This window comes from Athene noctua, chromosome 1 (genome assembly GCF_965140245.1).
Source record: "Athene noctua chromosome 1, bAthNoc1.hap1.1, whole genome shotgun sequence".
NCBI lineage: Eukaryota > Metazoa > Chordata > Aves > Strigiformes > Strigidae > Athene > Athene noctua.
The window spans coordinates 117,122,207-117,141,113 of record NC_134037.1 but is presented as its reverse complement, the minus strand read 5'-3'; the positions used below and the strand labels follow the sequence as shown (position 1 = coordinate 117,141,113).

The following is an 18,907-nucleotide window of genomic DNA, read 5'->3' as shown; positions in this document are numbered from 1 at the left end:
CAAACAAACTATATGGCTTGAGTTAATTCTAGGAATGACCACAGCACTGTATGTGAGAAAGTTTCAGGAACAAATGCAGAACTTTTTAAACCATTTACACTCCCTCCCAGGGCCCCCTATGAGGCAACGGCGTTTCCAAGAACAGACTGAGAACTGTTCCCCGTGCACATAGATGATGCTTTTCACAGGAGGAAACACCCCCCAGCATTACATTCTCATTCTTTGGAATCTCTAATCCTAAATGCAGCACTCTTTATGAACATATATACAAGATATTTCAACTACGAAAAAGAAATACCGCACTATTTCGCACCGTCCCTGGGGAAATAGCGTTGCTGATAAAACACTGCTCTCTGCTGGCCTGGCCTGCTTTTTCACGAGGGCCCCACTTCCCACAGTCTTGTCTTCCCCTAGTGAAAAGACCACCTTGTTTTGATGGCTTTTTAATTGCATCTTTCAGCAATCAGTGACAGCAGCATCTTTCATTTAGGACTGAAAAACGTTTATAGCTAAGGAAAACAACATTGATATCACCTAAGTCTTTTTTCTTGAAGAAAAAAAATGCAAGTAGTCCTTGAACCCAAGTAACTCTCCAGAGGTATTCCTGTTTTCTTGCAACTTGAAAGAAGAAATAGGTTGTTCATGTAGCAGGCTCCCCACTGTAATGAGCTCAGAAAAGAGTGTATTTTTAAACATAAGGGAATTAAATCCTGTTCTGGGTTTTGGGAAACTTGCTCCTAGGTGGGAATTTTTACAGCTGTCCAAAAATCCCAGTGACAACCACAGGATTTGAGATGGGGCTCCCCAGTCTTTTACTTTAAAGGACAACTCCAGGCCTGGGTAGCTCCCTGTCCTGAAATTTGGAGCATCTTTACTCCCCATCCCCATTTTTTTCAGTTTTACCAAAAGGGGATCACTCAGACCAAAGCTAACCAAAAAACCAGCTTATTTGGCCACTGGTATATCTGTGCTATGGCTGGTATAGCAATAACCATAAAAAAATATCAATTTTTAATGTCAGCATCTCATATTTTGGGTCAGAATAAGGTGATGCCATGCTGCAGACTCACCAGGACCAGCCACCCATGCCCAGCTGCAAGTGTCATCCTCCTCTCAGCCCCAGGGATAGCAGTAAAGCTGCATCTTTGCTGAGGTTCTCCCATCCTCTTCCCAGTTTACAGTTCCTGAGATGCTGTGACTGACAGCACTGCTACAGCAGCAATTTTAGGATTAAAAATGGTAGGAATTACCAGAGCACTCTCACCTGTTTTTTTCAAACTGCCTGCAGACACTAGGTGTCAGAGTCTCGTTTACAAACTAGTAGAGCTAGAAACTAAATACAGATTCTGTTGCAATTATGTCATGGGGGAGCCACAAATCTTAAAGATTTTGTCTTTGTGACTTAATCTTCCTTTGTAGGATTCTCCCATTAATAGCATGATTATTTTTAAATATAATTAAGCAACATTAAAACAAGTTTGAAAAATAGTTGGAAAGATCAGTTTCATTTACCTGGTAACTATCATTTGAAATTCCCCAGTGACTGCTACCCACAGGGCTGGGAAAAAACCCCTAATTTACTTTCCAAACACTGCTGCAAGGGAATAATTTACTGGGATAAATAATACTGTGCTCATTGCTAGAGGGGGGTCTCTCAGCACAGATGCCTGCACCCACATGGAGCTGCAGGAGTGACAGCAGGACTCGCTGGGAGGATGTGAGCCTCTTGCATGTAGCCAACAGCATCATGGCTTAGACCTCTGCTCTGCATCTGATTTCCAAGCATCAGTCTTCATCTCTTCTTCATGCTTGGTGTTTGCTGCTGCGCGCTCCCGCATACTTACTCCCAAGTCCCCTCTCCTCATTCTTCCAGACTGGATGTAGCAGCAAGCTGATGCAGGAGCAATTTTAGCTGGGGACAGTCAAAATAACCCAGGTGGAAGAAGAGCCATTAAGGAATCTACTCAAGCAGAAAAACTGTTAGAGGAACATGAGGTGTAGAGAAAAAACCAGAGAAGCTACCCAAGGGTATCCTCTGCTTGCATCTGCCAACACTTTCTGCCTCAGAACTGGGCTGAACTCGCAGGTGGAGAGTTCTCGCCAGGGCTGGATCTCAGAAGGGGAGCAGCAGGTGTCTGGCAGCCCCGCGGCCATCCTCTTGGTGACTTTGTGCCAGGGCCGCAGGGCTTCTTTGACTTCCACGTGCCCTGGTCTGCTCCACAGCTACCTTCTGCTGGGCAGCCTCTGCCTGGCACCTCCGACCCCCTCCTTCTCTCACCTCAGACACTGTTTCTCTCACACCTTCTCCTCATACCTCCCTGTTTTGGTGACATTTTGCCCTTTTTCAAACGCGCTTTCCCTGGGCCGCCACCACCGAGGGGCCCCGCTGAGCCTCGCGGGGAGGGCTCCTGCGGGCCCGGCCGTGTCCGACGCGGGGCAGCCTCGGCCCCTCCTCACAGAGGAGCCCCCGCGGGCAGCACCTACCCCAACCCCGGGCGCAACCCCGCGGCCGCGGAAACGGCGCAGCAGCGCCGAGCGGCCCGCCCCGCGCCTGCGCCGTGGGAGCGGCGTCGCCATGGCGGGGCTGGCTCCGGCGTGAGTGCGGGCGGCGGGGCCGGGCGGGAGTCGCGCCGCGCCCCGGGGGGGAAGCTGCGGAGGGCGTGGGCGCGGGGATCCGTGTGTGAGGGGGCGCGGCGGCGGGCGGGGGCCCCGCGGCACGGGCTGGCCCAGGGCCCTGCAGGCCCGCACCGGCCCGGGGCCCCGCAGGCCCGCACCGGCTGCCGGCCTGTGCCGCTGCGGGCACCTGCCCGGCACTCGGCTCCCGCGGTGCCGCCGCCCGCTCTCAGCCGCGCAGGGCGAGAGCTTTTCCTTTGCGACAAATCTCATCGTCCCCTGGCAGAGGCAGGGGAGAGTCCCGGTTCTCTTAAGGAAAACCGGGGTGGGGGGCTTATGCTGGTAGACTGCTCCCCCTCCTCCGTCCCCCTCACCCTTCCAGCCTCCCCTTTCCCGCGGTCGAGACTTCTGTCTCCTCAAAGGATCATCCGGGTCCTGCTGCTTTCGGAATCCCATGGCATGTTTTTAGCTCTCGTGTAGCTGCAGTTGAGGTCTTTCTGGCACCAGGAAGGTTGGAGTAATCACCCCGTACGTGTGTAGTCATTGCCACTTACATCCCTGGCTGATAGAAGGCAGAAGGATTTTTCCATTGCTTTTTTTTTTGTTTGGGGGTTTTTTTTGTTTGGGTTTGGTTTTTTGGGTTTGGTTTTTTTTTTTTTTTGCAATGCCATCTCTGCTTTCTGTTTTGTGACAGTGTAAGTACATTTTCCCCTATGCTGATCTATTTGTCGTGTGTATTTGTGCTTGGGGTTTTGCTTTCCTCCCTTTTTATAAAAGTGTGTCTTGCCCATTTTTGGGAATACGCTGTAATCACCTTGAATTTAAATTCATCCCCCTCATGCCTTCCATACACCTCCTGAATTTGTATCATCAAGAGATTATATATGTGTCAAAACCATGTTTAAGTCAGCTTCATCAATTGGTTTGTTTTCATGATGGTATCAAAAAAGGAAAGATACAGTGTATTTTCCTCCCTGTAAATCACTGCTGGCTGTTTTTTAATCATCTGGGTGATATCATGTGAGTGCTTACAGATTTCTTCTGCTGTGCTTTGCTGTGGTGTCTTTCCTGGTATTGGAGCTGTGAGGGCCACTCTAATTCCCTGGATCTTCCATCCTGCCTGATTTTAAATTGTCCTTGTCACATCTTCTGGGACCTCCTTCACCATCCAGGAACTAACAAAGATTGCAAATAATTCAGCTTGCCCAGAGAGGCTGTGGGATCTCCATCCTTGGAGGGTTTCAAGATGCATTTGGATATAGGCCTGAGCAATATGGTGGGTCCCCATAGCTGCCTGGGCTTTGAGCAGGAGGTTGGATGAGACCTCTTGAGGTCCCTTCCCAACTCAGGTACTGTATTTATCTTCTCTGAACTCTCCTTACTCAGTTCCTTCTTAGGCCTCAGTAGCAATGGGGAAAAGATTTATGGAGCTTCATGTCTTAAAATTAGCTGTAGATCTCAATGACATGCTGAAAGAGGATCAATATGTTCCATCTGAGAAGGTAGTGTGCGGTCTTATAGGCATGCAGCAGCCATGGAAGCGTTTGATGGTTAGGACAGGCAACTTGGGAGAGAGGGATTTTGCTGCTAGGTCCGGTTTTACAAGGGATTCACAGGCAAATCCTAGATTTTTGAGTGCAGGAGTCTACATTGTTCTACTGGAGTAAGCAAGCATTTGACTGCAAGTTTTCCTGGGTTAGTTGAGATAGATTTGAGCACTGACGACAGTAGCTGATATCTCGGTCTTACTCCAGGTCCAGAAGGAGCTGCAGGCATAAATCCTTTTACTTGCCAACAGTAGTCTGTCACTCCCCATAAGGTCTTTTACCAGGCTGTTTGTTGCAGTGACTTGCTGCTTACTTTGACTATCATGCCCAACTTTCTTATCCCAGATCTAAACCAACTAACAGTTAATTATATAACTAATGCTCAAGTCAAGTTTACTGCTGTAAGTCCCCTATCAAATAACCGTCATACTCTTAGATCCTTTCAGCAGGTTTAGAAAATAAAACGTTTCTTTTCTTTTCTGTTGGGTATAGGAGTGATGTGAGAACCACCTGTTCTGTGTGAAGAACGAGATAAAACATTTCATAAAGGGAAGAAACAAAACATCTGATAAATGGAAGCCATGAAGATATCAAAGCGGTTCTTCGCTTTTGGGATTTTGGCATGCATAGCTATTTATGTTGCATACATAAAGTGGCACTTGGATTCCAAACCAGTCATGGGAGAAACAGAAGGAGTTGCTGAAAGCAGGGGAGACAAACTGAACCATCAGGCACTGACCACAGATCAGTCGGTCTTTTATGGAATTATGTTTGATGCAGGAAGCACTGGAACTCGCATCCATATTTTTAAATTTACGCAGCGGCCAAAAGGTATGGCCTGCTCATTGCGCAATAGATTAATTCTTCCATAATGTATGGAGCAGATTATTGATGATTCTTTTATAGGGACTACTTGAACAAAAATGCTTCATCTCTTTCTAGAGAGTCATCAGGAAGTGTATTATGATTCGAGCATGTGGGTTTGGATGAAATTATGAAAACATTCAACAAGGACAAAATGCTGTAATGTCAGAATGTGAACTAAACAGCAGCTGTACCTTTAGAACCATGCCTTGAAGAAGAGCAGTTTTTCATCACACTGCTTGGTGGAAGAGGGGATTATAAATTCAGACTGCCTTGTCCCCCTAAATTTTCACCACGAGGTTGTTGGCTGTCTCCAGTTCCTGGCAGTGAGCTGCTTCTCTCTGCATTGTCTGGTTTAGTGCATCCAATGCTTCAGTGTTGGATTTAAATTGCAAAACTTCATTGTTTGGTTAAAATTGCTTTTTATTGCATCTGGACAGAAAGTCTTGCTAAGAAGCGAGACAGAAGTGTACAAAAAAGCTCCAGTTTTTCTCTGGAGTCATAAGCTTCATTTGTTTAGGTGTTGTCAGCTCCTATTTGTGAAATTTAAAGTTGAAAGAACCCATGTGGATACTCTTAGTAGGTGATCTGAGGATGCTTTTAAGGATTAGCAGTGTGGTGTACGGTGGGATTGGCCTATGGATTTGCAGAATGGGCTCGTGTAAGGCTTAGCCACCAAAGGTGTTTAACAACAGTCCATGCATTTCCTTCTTCAGTGTATTCCTGAATCTTTGCTTTTTCCCCCGCCTGCTTCTCTTTAAACACAATTTCAGAATATGTTGCAGGAAACCTGATGGAGTGTTTGTAGTTGGACACAGGAGGAGGATGTTGTCTTGCCTTGCAGGTTCATATAATTGTCTGTGCTGCAGGTTTCCAAAATACTTGTGTCTGGCTCCCTCTGTCGCCACTGAAGATGGTGGTCAGGCTTCCACTGAGTTTTGCTGAAATCAAGTTTAGCCAGAACAGACCACGCTTAACCTGGGTGCCTCTTTGTTACCAGGTGCAGTTTGGAAAGCTGCACGTGGCAGGTGTAAGGGCTCAGAGACAACTTGGACCCAGCTAGTGATTGCCTGATGTCCATGAAAAATACATGCATAGTGCACACCAGCATCTGAGAAACAGTCATGACTTAAAAATGGTTTTCTCGGGAGTTAGTTCCATAGCAAGGAAAGGTCAGGTGGCTGTTGATAGCTCATTACACAGAGGCTTCGGCTGACTTCCATTGGCACATAATGATGCAAATTGTAAAATGGTTTTCTTTTGTGTATGCAAAATTATTTGTACCGTTACTTATTTTGGAATACTGCTTTTGAACAGAGACTCCCAAATTAACCCATGAGACGTTTAAAGCACTGAAGCCAGGTTTATCCGCATATGCCGATGATGTCGAAAAGGTAATTTTGTTTCTGTTACTGTAAAAGTACGTGCCCCAAAATCTGCTGGTTTTGATATGCCCTGCAAATCACATCTTGCTGTGTTGTAGTATGCTGAACTTTATCAGGTCAGAGAAGTGTCTTCAAATGATACCAGACCACAGTAAAAGTTGGTCAACATGCAGAAGAGCAAGGAACAGAACACATCCAGTTCCACTCGGTGCTGTAGTTAATAAAGCACAGTGGATGCTTTTCCTATCTCTGCCTTAAGAATTTCAACGTGCTTAAGAAAATTACAAAAGAGCTGTGTTGGATTGGAGCAGAGCCTTCTTCAAAAGTGACCAGAATTCGATTCTCAGGAAAATAGCCTGAAAACCAGGCCAAGTACTAAGTGACTTTTCTCTTGTCTCCCTTACCTTCTGGCTTGCAGGGATTTAGGGACTTTCTGAGCCAGATTTACACCCAGCTCATAATGTTTTACTGTCTCCAAAGGCCCTTTTTTCCCAACTATCTGTCATAATGCCTTTTGAACCTTTTGTAGCTAGAACATTTAGTGGCAGAGAGTTCTATGTCACTGTTTGAAAAAGTGACTCTTCCCATTTGGTTTTCACCTGTTGCTGGATAGCCCCTGTTATATCCGTCGGGCCTCATGCTGTAGGAGATAGTGAGTCCTCTTCACCTTCTCCTGACCCCTTCTGATGTTTGCTTGTCTCTGTTCCACATTTACAGTGAATTATACCTCTGACCACCCTTTTGCCCTTCCAAGAAAGGCAAATATAGAGAGTTTCTAAGATGCTTTTTTTTTTGTTGTTCTTTATCTGCTCACAGAGTGGCCAGGGAATAAAAGAGCTCCTGGAGGTGGCGAAGAAGGAAGTTCCTGTGGAGCTGTGGAAGTTTACTCCTCTGGTCCTGAAAGCCACAGCTGGCCTACGGTTGCTGCCAGGAGAGAAAGCTCAGAAACTGCTGGATAAGGTACTATTTCTTGGTTTTCAGTTTGCTTTCCAGAAATTTTATAGCAAAATTTATCCCTTCTGAGTAAGGTGCATACTTCTATTCATGTACGTGAGCCATTCCTATCATTTAATCATGAAAACAGTGCGGAGCCACCTGATCTCAAATGGGGTTGGGGAAGAAATTGTGTGAGTACAAGCACAGAGGAATGATGACAGCTCCAAATAAGCTTGGAGATGACACTCAACATAATAGGCATAACGAGATACTCCTAACAGTCACCACAGGCTTGTTCTTACTGGGCATGTTTGTTGATGCTTTTGAGCAGGATGCTGCTATTTTGAGAAAAGCTCTCTGCTATTTGATTGGTCTTGTTATCAGCCCGCTGCTGCAAGGTTGCTCCTTTATATTGATTGGAAATAATGTAAATTGTATTTATATGCATGAAAAATATGTTTAATAATTTAAAATATTATGTACTAGACTTACAGTCGCAGGAAAAGTTTATTATGTGTGCAGTAAGTGTGCTTTTTTTCTAAGCACTAAGGAAGAAATGCGTTGTTGAAACCAATATCTGTATTGTTCTTTGCTGCCTGCAAGCTGGCCTGTTCTTTTCCACACCGAATTTCAGCTGGAACTGCTGCAGTTGCTACTTTAGAGGACTCTGGAAACCTAGGGGTTTGCTACCTCATGTAGGATGTGGTGTAGAGGACCTTTAACAGTCAGCATGCTCCATTTAAAAAATGCCATTCCCTGGGGCATTTCTGAAAGCCAGGGTGCCCATCCCCTGCCTCTCCCATGCATATATAATAGCTTCTGTGTGGCCAATTGCAGCAAAGTAAAATGAGTTCCCTTCCCTACCCGTGTCTATCCCTTGTTAATGGCATTTCTGAGCAGTCTTCATGCTTGAAAACCCACACATCCATCCCTGTCTCTGCACTAAACTGCAGAGCCAGTGTGTAAATCGCAGACCTTTTATAGCAGAGTGCAGACTGATGCTTGGTGAGCTCTTGAACTTCAAGCAGTGCTGAGCAGCGCTGAGCAGCAGTCAGGATCTGGCCCAAGAAGAGGAGCAATTGAGTAAAACTGGAGTTTTAAAACAACCTGCTTTCCAGCTGAAAAAAGGTTTCTCTGAGTGTAACTTTTATTTGAACTACAGGTGAAGGAGATTTTTCAGGCCTCCCCCTTCTTCGTGAGGGATAACTGCGTGTCGATAATGAATGGCACTGACGAAGGTAGGCTAACTTGTAGACACCCTTTTTGCAATCCTGGATATTCCTTGCTTGCTGTACCGGGTTTGGTACAGTTTTTATGCTGCCTCAAGCAGTGCCTGCTACGTTTTCCAATTTGAAGTCCTGAACTCTGTTCTGATTTTCAAAACTCTGAGTGCTGGGCAGTTCCTGTGGGATCACCAGGAAGCCACTGCGCAGTCAGCATTTGTGGAAAGATTTCTGAATATCTGCTTGTTGCGATGGTCTTCAGCAACTGGTTTTGCACACCCTGCTCATGACAATGCTCACCAGAGCTTTCTGGAAGTATTTTGTCATAATATTAATTGTAACTGATCTAGTGAGTGTGATTGTGAGTTCAGTCTGAAAAAATGTTATATAGAGAAGAAAATATGTGCTGAAGTGAGATCATACTCGTCAAAAAATGCTGAGGACAAAACCCATAATCAGTCTTGATTTAAAATAATTTGAAGAAACATGTCTACATTCTAAGTAACTGAGTGTTGAAATGTGTTTTAGATATGCTTAGAAACCAAACTTTAAAATAGCTGGAGCTGTTTGGAGCCATTTATGAGTTTCTTTTTTACTGCTTAATGGAAGAAAGACATTGTAATTCTTTTTGTTTTGTTTTAAAATAATTAATAGCAGTGACAGCCTTGGTTCAGCCAGGGGTTGAACTGGACTGTGTTCCCTAGCATGCCTTGAGTTTTAACCACATGGATAAATACTTGAATTTGTTAACATTAGGCCCACTAATTAATGTAATTTATGGAGAAAAAGTTTGTAAGATAAGAAGACGGCAGAAACAGTGTGGTTCACAAAACTGCTTGAGGAAAACAGGAAAAATAAGAACACTGAAAAGATGAAAATTCTTAGTATTCAAAAGGAAAGTCAAGTGCCTGACATCAAACAAAAGCCTGCCAGTGGATGTTTTCTTGGAAAATGAGCATTGTGAGTGTCAGTCATTTCCTTGTCTTTTAGCTAAGGACCGAAGCCTTTGTGACTTCTCACCTAAGTTTTTGACCTGTGAAATACAGAGTTGTCCAGGCATTTCATACATGGGGCTTCTCTTCCAAATGCCGCATAAGCTCTGGTATTGAAGGTCATTCTCTTTCTTCAAGGCCTCTAATCTTGGTTTTTGACAACCACTGACAGTTTTGGAAACACTGGATTTCAGGCAAGGTGGGTCAGGGGAGCTCAGCAGAGCTAGTCCTATTCACCCTCTTTGAAGATCCTTCTTGCTTAGCTCTCAGCCAGACATTCTTTGGAGACCTTGTTTAGAAGTCCGCCATTTATGAAAGGGGTCTCCCATTGTGGCAGATGGTCTCTGGTGTCTCTGTCTATTGTTGGATGACAAGCTGTGGTTTGCTCATTGTTTTGTTTAGATGGTGCAGTTAAACTGTGAGAAAACTTCAAAATGCCTCCAGCTAAACAGATCCTGAAGCAGGAAGACCTTGTAATACAGCTCACCTTATTTGTTACTGTTAGGTAAAATGAAATGGTATGATATAACAGTGCATCTTCTGAATCTTTTCCTTATTAGGTATTTCAGCCTGGATCACAATAAATTTTTTAACAGGTATGTGTACATGAGCATGTGCATAAAGATATGACTGATGCTGTGAAGTTCATGCTGGTTTCTGCCCCTGCATGGGAATTGCTCATTCACTGGGGTGGAGTGGGGGAAAGAAAGATCTGGGAATAAGTCAGCAGTTGTCGGCCACTATTTAAGTCATTAGGATTTTGGCCATTTACTTGACAGAGTGAGGAATTTAATCCCTTTTCCTAGATGTTGAATGTAGCCTTTCCTTCAATTACCTGTAGGGTACCAGAGCATTTTATTCCTTTTTCGAGTCTGCCACTAGCACTGGTGGCTAAAATTTTAATGTGGATATTCTAGATGTGCTTGGCAGCTGCACAGAGTGAAAGAAAGTGCTATGCTACTTCCTTACAGATTTATAACGTAGAAATACTGCAGGTGTTCACACTGCTCAGTTAGAAAAGGGTAGCTGAAGAACAAAGAGGAAAAAAACTAAGCTGAAGCCCTCTCCGACAGTAAGTAAAGCAGTCTGCTGTCTGACCACTCTGTCCAGCACACATAGTGTGTGGAGCAATACATCAAGTGCTCTGAAACTTTTTATGCTCACAGGAAATATCAGGAAAGTCAGAGATATTCAAACATCAGCTGTCATGAGGTATACCAAGGTACTTGGCACAAACTAGTTTTCTCAGGAAGGTGTATTTGAAGGATCTAACTGAGAAGAACTGGATTTAAATAACAAGAGAGGTCTGGACTGGCAGCAGGAAGAATTCCAAGAGAGCGGAGTCTCTTAGGACAGCTCTTTTCAGTCTGTCATCCCCTTGGCTATAAGAATCTGCAAAATAACACTAACAGATCAGGGAGAGGTGGCCAAGAAAACCACATTCTTCTGTGTTACAAAGTGGTTACTAGAGTAGAATTTGCAAAGGGGTCCTTGCATCCACTAAAAAATGTTTTGGAATCCAGTAACTGAAGTTGCTGTAAGTAGGGCATGAACAACGACCAGAGAAATAACAGAAACTCTGTCACTTGAAGGTTTTCAGATCACCCTGACAAATCCAAAATAAGTGTCCTGTAGATGATGGTATAATTTAGTGCTGGCTGGAAGCTGACAAATGGAGTTAGTTTGTCCTCTTTCTTTACCACTGTACTTCCGGTTTTGTTCCTTGCCAGTTTCTCACAGTGCTCATCGTGGCTTTCTCTGCTCTGTCACACATTTCAGGTAGCCTAGATGATCCACAGAAAAGAAGTGTAGGGATGCTGGATTTGGGTGGTGGATCAACACAGATCACCTTCCTTCCACGCACCGAGGTAATGTGAACATTCAGACTGTTGGGAAATGCTGGTGCAGAAATCGGTAACTGCTCGGATTTGTTTCCCTTGGAAACAGACCAAGAGTTTGTCAGTGACATGAAGCCATGCTTCTGGCAGAAAAAAAACAGGTCACTTGGTCACATCTGCTTTGTTACAGTCAGTCACAGAAGCATTCACAACTCTTTGTCATTCCACTTACTCCAGGTCCATGGGTTGATGGTACATGTGGTGAATCTGCCAGGGCTGCTTTATTTTGGGGAAAATGCAGTGTTTGCCTGAACGTCTTCATCGTTGACTCTTAGTTTGTGCTGCTTGTAATGAAGAACTCAAAGGCAATGCTGTTAATGAATTCAAGTCCAAGATCTGGCCTATACTGCGTTTTAAGAACACAGTGAAATGCCTTCTTAATCCTTGTTTCTTGTTTTCCTGGGTTCACTCAGTTGCAAATGAATACTTTCTAAGGAGCAACTGTTATTACGAAGTAAAAAATATGTGCTGATGTTTGTCATTTCTGCTTCCTGCTGTGTCATTTTTATAGGTTTTCTGTGAGCTGGAAGTCCTGTGGATGTGAAGTCGTAAGGCTCTGGCCTGAGCAGAGATACTATTCATAGTAAAGCTGCACAAAAGTCGAGGGTTGGGATGCTGTATCTAGTGTCTCAGCCTGGGATAATCAAGACATTGTGCTTTTACAGCAGAATGACAGGGGATGTGAAAAGTCCAGGATGTTCAAGTTCTGGATTTAGAGGTGGTGTTAAGATATGAGCAGCATGAATAGCATTGTGGCCTGAGCTTTGCTTCCCACAAGCGTGCTAGGCGTGCTGGTTCACTTAGATAATTATCATTTCATTTCTCTAGACCTCAGGCTGGTCCTCACTCTGTTCCTTGGTTTTCGTCTGGCTTGTGGAAGTTCACAGCTGAATTCACTTGAGTAGGAAGTTAATGTGTGCCTGGCTTTCATACTATTTTGCACATGGTTTTTCCTAGTAGGGAAGAGGCAGTTGGTGTAGCCTCTTGACAAAAGCAGTTAAGAATTGGAATAAGGGTTCCTTTTTCATTAAAATAATACTTGTATCCACACCAAATTGGTGTATAAAAATAGAAATGTAACCAGTTTAGACTCTGTCATGTGAAGATATTATTTTAGGTACAGGTTTTGTGGTTGTCTTCTGTATCAGTGATCAAATCGAAATACTTGCAAATTTGTCATTTCTCTCTGAACCATGCTAGGATTGTTTCATGTTTTTCCTAATGTTTTGGAAGATTGTGTTGTTGATGTTTGCTGCTGCTGGCAGAAACCTTACAGTGACATCTTTTTCTCCCTCTAGGCGACTCTGCAGACATCACCAGCTGGCCATACAACCTCATTTCAGATGTTTAACAACACCTACAAGTTGTACTCGTACAGGTTAGTTGTGGGAGAGAGAGCACACTGTACAGATAGAAGCTTTCTCTGGAGCTGGTGAGATCTAGATGTTTTGCTGAAGTGAGGTCCTTGCAGATGAGTGTTGGGAAGAAGGAGAGAAACCTGAGCCACATCATTTTGGTGGATTAACCTTGGTTGACTGCCAGGCACCCACCAAGCCACCCTATCACTCCCCTTCCATCAACAGGACAGGGGGGAGAAAATACAACGAAAATCTTATGGGTCGAGATAAGGACAGGGAGGTCACTTACCGGTTACCGTCGTGAGCAAAACAGACTCAACTTAGAGAAGTTAATTTAATTTATTTCCAGTTAAACAGTAGGACAATAAGAAATAAGAACAAAATCAAACCCACTTTCCTTCCACCTCTCCCTCCTTCCTAGGCTGAGCTTCACTCCCAACTCTTCTACCTCCTTACCACCAAGCAGTGCAGGAGGATGGAGGACGGGGGTTGCAGTCAGTTCATAGCACTGTGTCTCTGCCATTCCTTTCCCCTCACTGTCTTCCCCTGCTCCCAGTGTTTTGAGCAGAGGAAAGCAGCTTCTTCCCATCTATGTTTGCTGTGGGATGCGTTTGAGCTCAAAAAGAGTCAGTTCTCTATGCTAGAGGCTGTGCTGCCTTTGAGGAGGGTGGGAGAAATGTTAGGGGAATGCCTTCAGCATTCCCAGTTATTCAAGAGCCAGATTACTGTTGACAGGTATTGCCTGTGCTTTTTCAAAGAGGGATTATCCTTCTGGGTGAGGGTAGTATGAGAGTGGGTTGTCACGCTGTTCCCCTTATGTGCATTAGCTGCTAACTCGAGCTGTTTTGCTGGGACCATGTAGAGGAGACAGGCATGTCCCAGTCAGGTTGTTATGGAGTATCAGAGGAAGGATGTTTGTTGTTCACAGAGGCTTTCATCCCTTTGCAGTTACCTGGGACTCGGGCTGATGTCAGCAAGGCTCGCCATTTTAGGAGGAGTTGAGGGAAAACCCTGTAAGTTATGGGCATGCTTCAAGTCTTGGCTCTCAGCACTGGGTACGTAGCCCTTTTGTGGGGGGAGGAGTTGTCTGTCCCCTTCCCTCTGGGCTCAAGGTTCCTGAGTGGTATGTGGACTCCTGTCACTATGGCTGGGTGCATTGGAGACAAGTGACACTGCCAGATCCCAGGAGACCTGGATTCTTGCCAGCCCTGATGGGACGTGGGACGTGTGAGCCGTGACTGGGGCTTGGAGGTGCCTTGTTGAGGCTGTGGGGCAGTATGGAGCAGGCCTGTGGGTGAGGGATCTGAAATTAAGTCCTTAGGTTTTCCCCTAATGTGGCTTTGTTTTACTTCTGCAGTAGGAGAAGGAGAGGAATTGATCAGCCCTTGTTTACCACCTGGCTTCAAATCTGAATGGCAACATGCTGAGATAGTGTACAAAATTAAAGGACAGAAGGCAGGTATAGTGATTTACCACTCTTCCTATCTAGACCAGCATGCTATTAGCGCAGTAAGTGATACACTCTCAGCCTCTTGCAGAGACACTAGATTCTCTGTGTACTGTTCTGTTTCGCTCCTCTTGACTTGCTGTTGAAGAGATTCTGCAGCTTTTTCCTCTTGTGCCAGTGTGTCTGTCCAGTCAGTAAAGCCGCTAGTAGTAATGCAGCTGGAGTTGAGCAATCCCTGAACAGGTCTTTCAGAATCCATCCTTCTGCTTCAAATGATGTTGTCCGTCTCTGGTCTATCGCATGACTCAGTCCCAACCTGAGCGTGGTAAGTGTTGCCACTGGAAAAAGATGCAGGTTTCAGTTCTCTATGAAGAGCTTACGAAGTGCTATTGTGCAAAAGGGAGCCTGTTTCCTGGCAGATCCTAAATAAATTGTATGTACATTTAACTCTGCCTGTAATATGCTGGGTTTCTCTGCCTTCTTTTAGGTGAGCCTCTCTATGAGTCTTGTTCTAACAAAGTGACAAAGATGCTCTATAAAAAAGTGCATAAAGCTGAGGAAGTGAAGGACTTGGATTTTTACACTTTCTCCTACTACTATGACCGTGCAGCAGAGATTGGTCTCATAGGTATGTTTGCTCTGGTTTTCACTTAACTTTAAATGACGAGTTGTGGAGAAATGGTAACGCTTAGACACATCACGATGCTTTGCTAAGCTGTCATGGAACTCAGTCTTTTGTTACACTGCTGTCCAGCATTGGTCTTGACTGGATATTGAATGCTATTTAATTTCTATAGAGAAGGGACTGGGGCTGTGAAACAAGACCTGCAACTTCTAGTAATGGTTTTTAAACAATCTGCATTTCAGAAAATGTTGTTATCTGATTAACTCTACAATGCAAAATAGAAAAAAGCCCTCATAATGATAGATGGATTTCTTGGGCAGTAAAGCAGTACAGTGATCTTGGGCTGTGTGTGACCTTTTTAGATGGAATGAAGATTTTCAGATAATTCCGCATGTATTCAGAATGCATTCCATCTCTTTTCCCGTGATATGCTGGTATACAGAAGGCTGTCGTGTTCAGTGGTAGAAAACAGGTGATGAGATCTCAAGCTAGTTTGGACAGCCATACCCCCCTCCTCAGTCACTTTGTTTTACAAATAATTTCAGATTTAGCATGTCACAGAACACCACTGCCCTGTCAGATCTGGTCAAAGGTGCTAACTGGGTTCGGGCAGCACAGACATAGGAACAAAGTGAGAGAGTTTCTTTAGGAAATGAAACTAAAAGTTTGTCATAAAACAAGGGTTTTCAATCTATATTTCGAATGTTTTAAAGGTTCTTTTACAATACCTTTAAAGCGAGTGTGAATTTTGTCATTGATTTCAGTGACTCAGAGTTTGATTTCTAAACAGTTTTTATGACTTGAATCTACAATTGCCTTTATACAAACCCCATGAAAGACCACGTTTATTTTTCTTTTAGATAAAGAAAAAGGAGGAAGCTTAACTGTCGGTGACTTTGAGATTGCAGCTAAATATGGTGAGTAAAATAGAATCAAACACACACTAGTAATTGTGAAGTCACACCCCGGTGGCAAATGTTGACATGCTAAGAAGCCTGATTTTTTTTGGTTTTAGTAAATATTGCACACCTCTCTCCGTAGCATCTCACCAACATTTCTGCTTATTTCTGAAAATCTCAACTATTTTTGTATTAATTCTTGCTTTTGCAGGCCACATGAGATACATCTTTTAATACTTATGTTTCAAAACTCTCAAGAATTACTAATGAACTTGCCAGTGAACAGTTGTTCTGAAATCATGCTTTCAAAATAGATGTGGGGGTTCTCATCCTGTTAGCATAACCTGTTCTAATCTGGTTTAATTCCTCTTTTTGTCTCAAGATTTGTTCATGTGCTTGATTATTAATCAGAAATGGGGGAAAAACGGTTCATAGCTTTTCACTTCATCAGCTGCAGAGAGAACTGCCTACACAGATTTACAAATGTAAACATTCCTTTCTTAATATCGCAAACTCAGGTTTTGATCAAACCTGACATGGGGCTTTTCAGTAAACTTTACGAATGAATGAACAATTGTTGCAGTTCTGATTTCTGGACTGCCATTTGTGTAATTCATCCTAAGAAAGGAAGTGGAGTTTATTTTGATTTTGTCTTTTGTCTTTTTTCTTTGGTTTTATCAACATCTGTTGAGTGCTTATACTCGAGAAACATAACACACCTGCGTTCACTCCGATTTTTAAAGGCTTGAAGTAGATGGAAGAAAAGTTGAAGTTCCTTTTCATCCTTTCCCAGAGAGGTACAAGAAACTCAGCTGCCTTAGGGAAGAGACAGAATGCCTTGATCTTCCTTCCAGTGTGCCAAAGCTTTTGTGCTTCTGCTAATTGCGTGTGTGTCATTGCAGCCCCATTGTAACAGGTTCCATCACTGCACAGCTCAACTGATTCATGTGAGGTTTTTCAAAGCTGGGCTGATGCAAGGCCTGGGCCCACAGTATGCATTCAAACACTGTTTTCTTTCTCCTTAGTATGCAAGACCATGGAAATCAGCCTTGGAAGCAGCCCTTTTCTCTGCATGGACCTCACGTACATCACCTTCCTCCTGCAAGAGCTGGGCTTCCCAAAGAACCAAGTCTTTAAGGTGATGCACAAAATGGATTGCTGGGGAGAGCAGGCAGGAGGATGCTGAGGCAGTAGTCATCTCACCAGTAACTCGATGCTTGCTTTAGATTCTTGCAGCAACACATGTTCTGTGATTAGGGGTGGAGGAACATTCCCCGTGATGGTGACAACCAGTTGTGATAACCTTCAGCACTGTATTCAGTGTATTGCATGCTTCTCCTTCTCCCAAAGAACCATGTTTTAACTTTTCTGTTTGGATTTTTTTTTTCCAGCTTGCCCGGAAAATTGACAATGTTGAAACGAGCTGGGCATTGGGAGCCACTTTCCATTACATCGACTCACTTAACAGACTGCAGTACTAAAGCTCCTTGGAGGTGACTTTTGGGAATCTCAGTTTTTGGAAGCCCAACATGGGAGAATCTGTTAAGGCCTGGTTTTGGCTTCTGGAGTCCTTCGGGAGATCATCATAAACTAGGCCCCTTTCCTCCCACCCCCTGCCAAGTCCCCTCCATCACTAGCTCTGTTTTTACACGAAGAGTGCAGTGTAAGAATAAGCCTTGATTTGACAGCATCTGCAGTCAACTTGATGTACAACTTGATCATTGTTGAAGGAAATCCAGCACTCTGCAGGACGTCTATGATCTCTATGAGAAAAACACACCTTTTTGGAATATGCCTGTACTGTCTGCATTTACTGTGCTGAAGTTGCTGTAGGAAGTGGTCACTCCAGAAGGAACTCTTTACTGTCCTGATTTCAGGGTGTTTTTTCCTGTTTGTTAGCAGTTTCCAGTGATGATTTTTATTTTACTACTTCCGTGTTTGAAGGTGAACTTTTGTGTGTGCATGCGAAGACAGTGCATTTACACAGATGTGCTGCTGACACGCAGCAGCTTTGAAATGCGGTGGGGAAGTCTCAACTCTGCTTTCCACTTGCTCAACTAGAAAAGCTCAGGAGCACTCTAGAAACTGGATGTGGACTTAGAGGCATGAACCAGAGCCTAAATGCCCTGTAGTGTTAAAGCCTACAGCCTGATGTTGGTTCCCTGGCTGTGGGAAGATGGATGGTAAAAGACGACATCAGGTTTGCTGGATCTAGATGAGCAAGGCCTGGGAGTTGGGTACAGGGTTAGTGATGGATTTGACACTTCCAAAGTCGCTCAGGGTAAGATCAATGAGCAAGATGCAGCCACAAAAATAAACCCTGAGCACAGCTTCTTGGACCTCACGGACATTTGTGCCTCGGCAAGGTTGATGCAGGGCCCGGGAGGAATGCATTTATGTGGTGGTTTGGGTGCCGCTTCCTGCAGACACATCTCACTTTGATACGTGTGGTTGCTCTGAGCCGTGGCAGGGTAGCTGCAGCGCACCACGTACGGTGTCCTGTATGCAGGCTGGAAGGGATCTTGGAGGCAGTGGGAGCTGGAGGTGAAATGCTGCGGTATTTGTAATCTAACTGTGGAATTGTGTTGTATTTGTATGGATGTTTAGAGCAGACCCGAGTGATCTTTTGGGAGTGCGAAAGAGCCCAGCCTCCTGGAGAGCCAACAGTGCAAGCCCCCACCCAAGGGCTCATGGCCACAGCCTCCTTCTTCCCTGGGGGCAGGAAGATGTGGTGTGGTGGCGTGTGGCACTGCCTGGCTGCTGGCCCTGCAGCTGAGCGTACAGGGGACACTTGAACCCCACTGTAATAAAACCCCAATTTAAAGTTAAAAGGCGGTGGTGTGCCTTTTAGTGCCAGAGCCTGCAGGGCACGTGGGTTGAGAAATGAGTGCCCTGCCACCGTCCCTGGCCCCTCATGCCATCACAGCCCCTCCACCGTCCTCACGTCCCCGCACGCCATCCCGGCCCCCCGCGCCGTCCTTACGCCCTCAAGCCGTTCCCGTCCCCTCACGCCATTACGGCCCCGGATGGCATCCCTGCCCCCGTAACCTGTCCCCATACAGCATCGCCGTCCCCACGCTGCATCCCGCTCCCCGTCAGCCCCTCGGCCGCCCCGGGCCC

General features: G+C 44.8%; 1 protein-coding gene across 2 annotated transcripts; it reads left to right on the top strand.

Annotated features, from left to right (window-relative positions):
• Positions 1–2,546: 2,546 nt before the first annotated feature.
• ENTPD6 (ectonucleoside triphosphate diphosphohydrolase 6) lies at positions 2,547–18,117 on the top strand. Of its 2 annotated transcripts, none has more exons than XM_074900823.1 (14): positions 2,547–2,595; positions 4,653–4,991; positions 6,342–6,418; positions 7,226–7,369; positions 8,508–8,583; positions 10,121–10,156; positions 11,340–11,428; positions 12,757–12,836; positions 13,765–13,829; positions 14,174–14,275; positions 14,751–14,891; positions 15,749–15,805; positions 16,813–16,925; positions 17,179–18,117. In XM_074900823.1, the coding sequence occupies exons 2-14, from the start codon at positions 4,733–4,735 to the stop codon at positions 17,266–17,268; spliced, it is 1,329 nt and encodes a 442-aa protein (XP_074756924.1). In that variant the 5' UTR covers positions 2,547–2,595; positions 4,653–4,732; the 3' UTR covers positions 17,269–18,117. The 2 variants fall into 2 exon arrangements, with proteins under 2 accessions (XP_074756924.1, XP_074756824.1); XM_074900723.1 differs by lacking the exon at positions 2,547–2,595 and adding an exon at positions 2,671–3,962.
• Positions 18,118–18,907: the final 790 nt, after the last annotated feature.

Excerpts from the sequence above, each read along its gene's own strand:
- ENTPD6 (XM_074900823.1), top strand. The coding sequence starts at position 4,733 with ATGGAAGCCATGAAGATATCAAAGCGGTTCTTCGCTTTTGGGATTTTG. Across the intron at positions 11,429-12,756 it reads CCTTCCTTCCACGCACCGAG|GCGACTCTGCAGACATCACC; the intron begins GTAATGTGAACA and ends TTCTCCCTCTAG. Across the intron at positions 14,276-14,750 it reads AATTAAAGGACAGAAGGCAG|GTGAGCCTCTCTATGAGTCT; the intron begins GTATAGTGATTT and ends GCCTTCTTTTAG.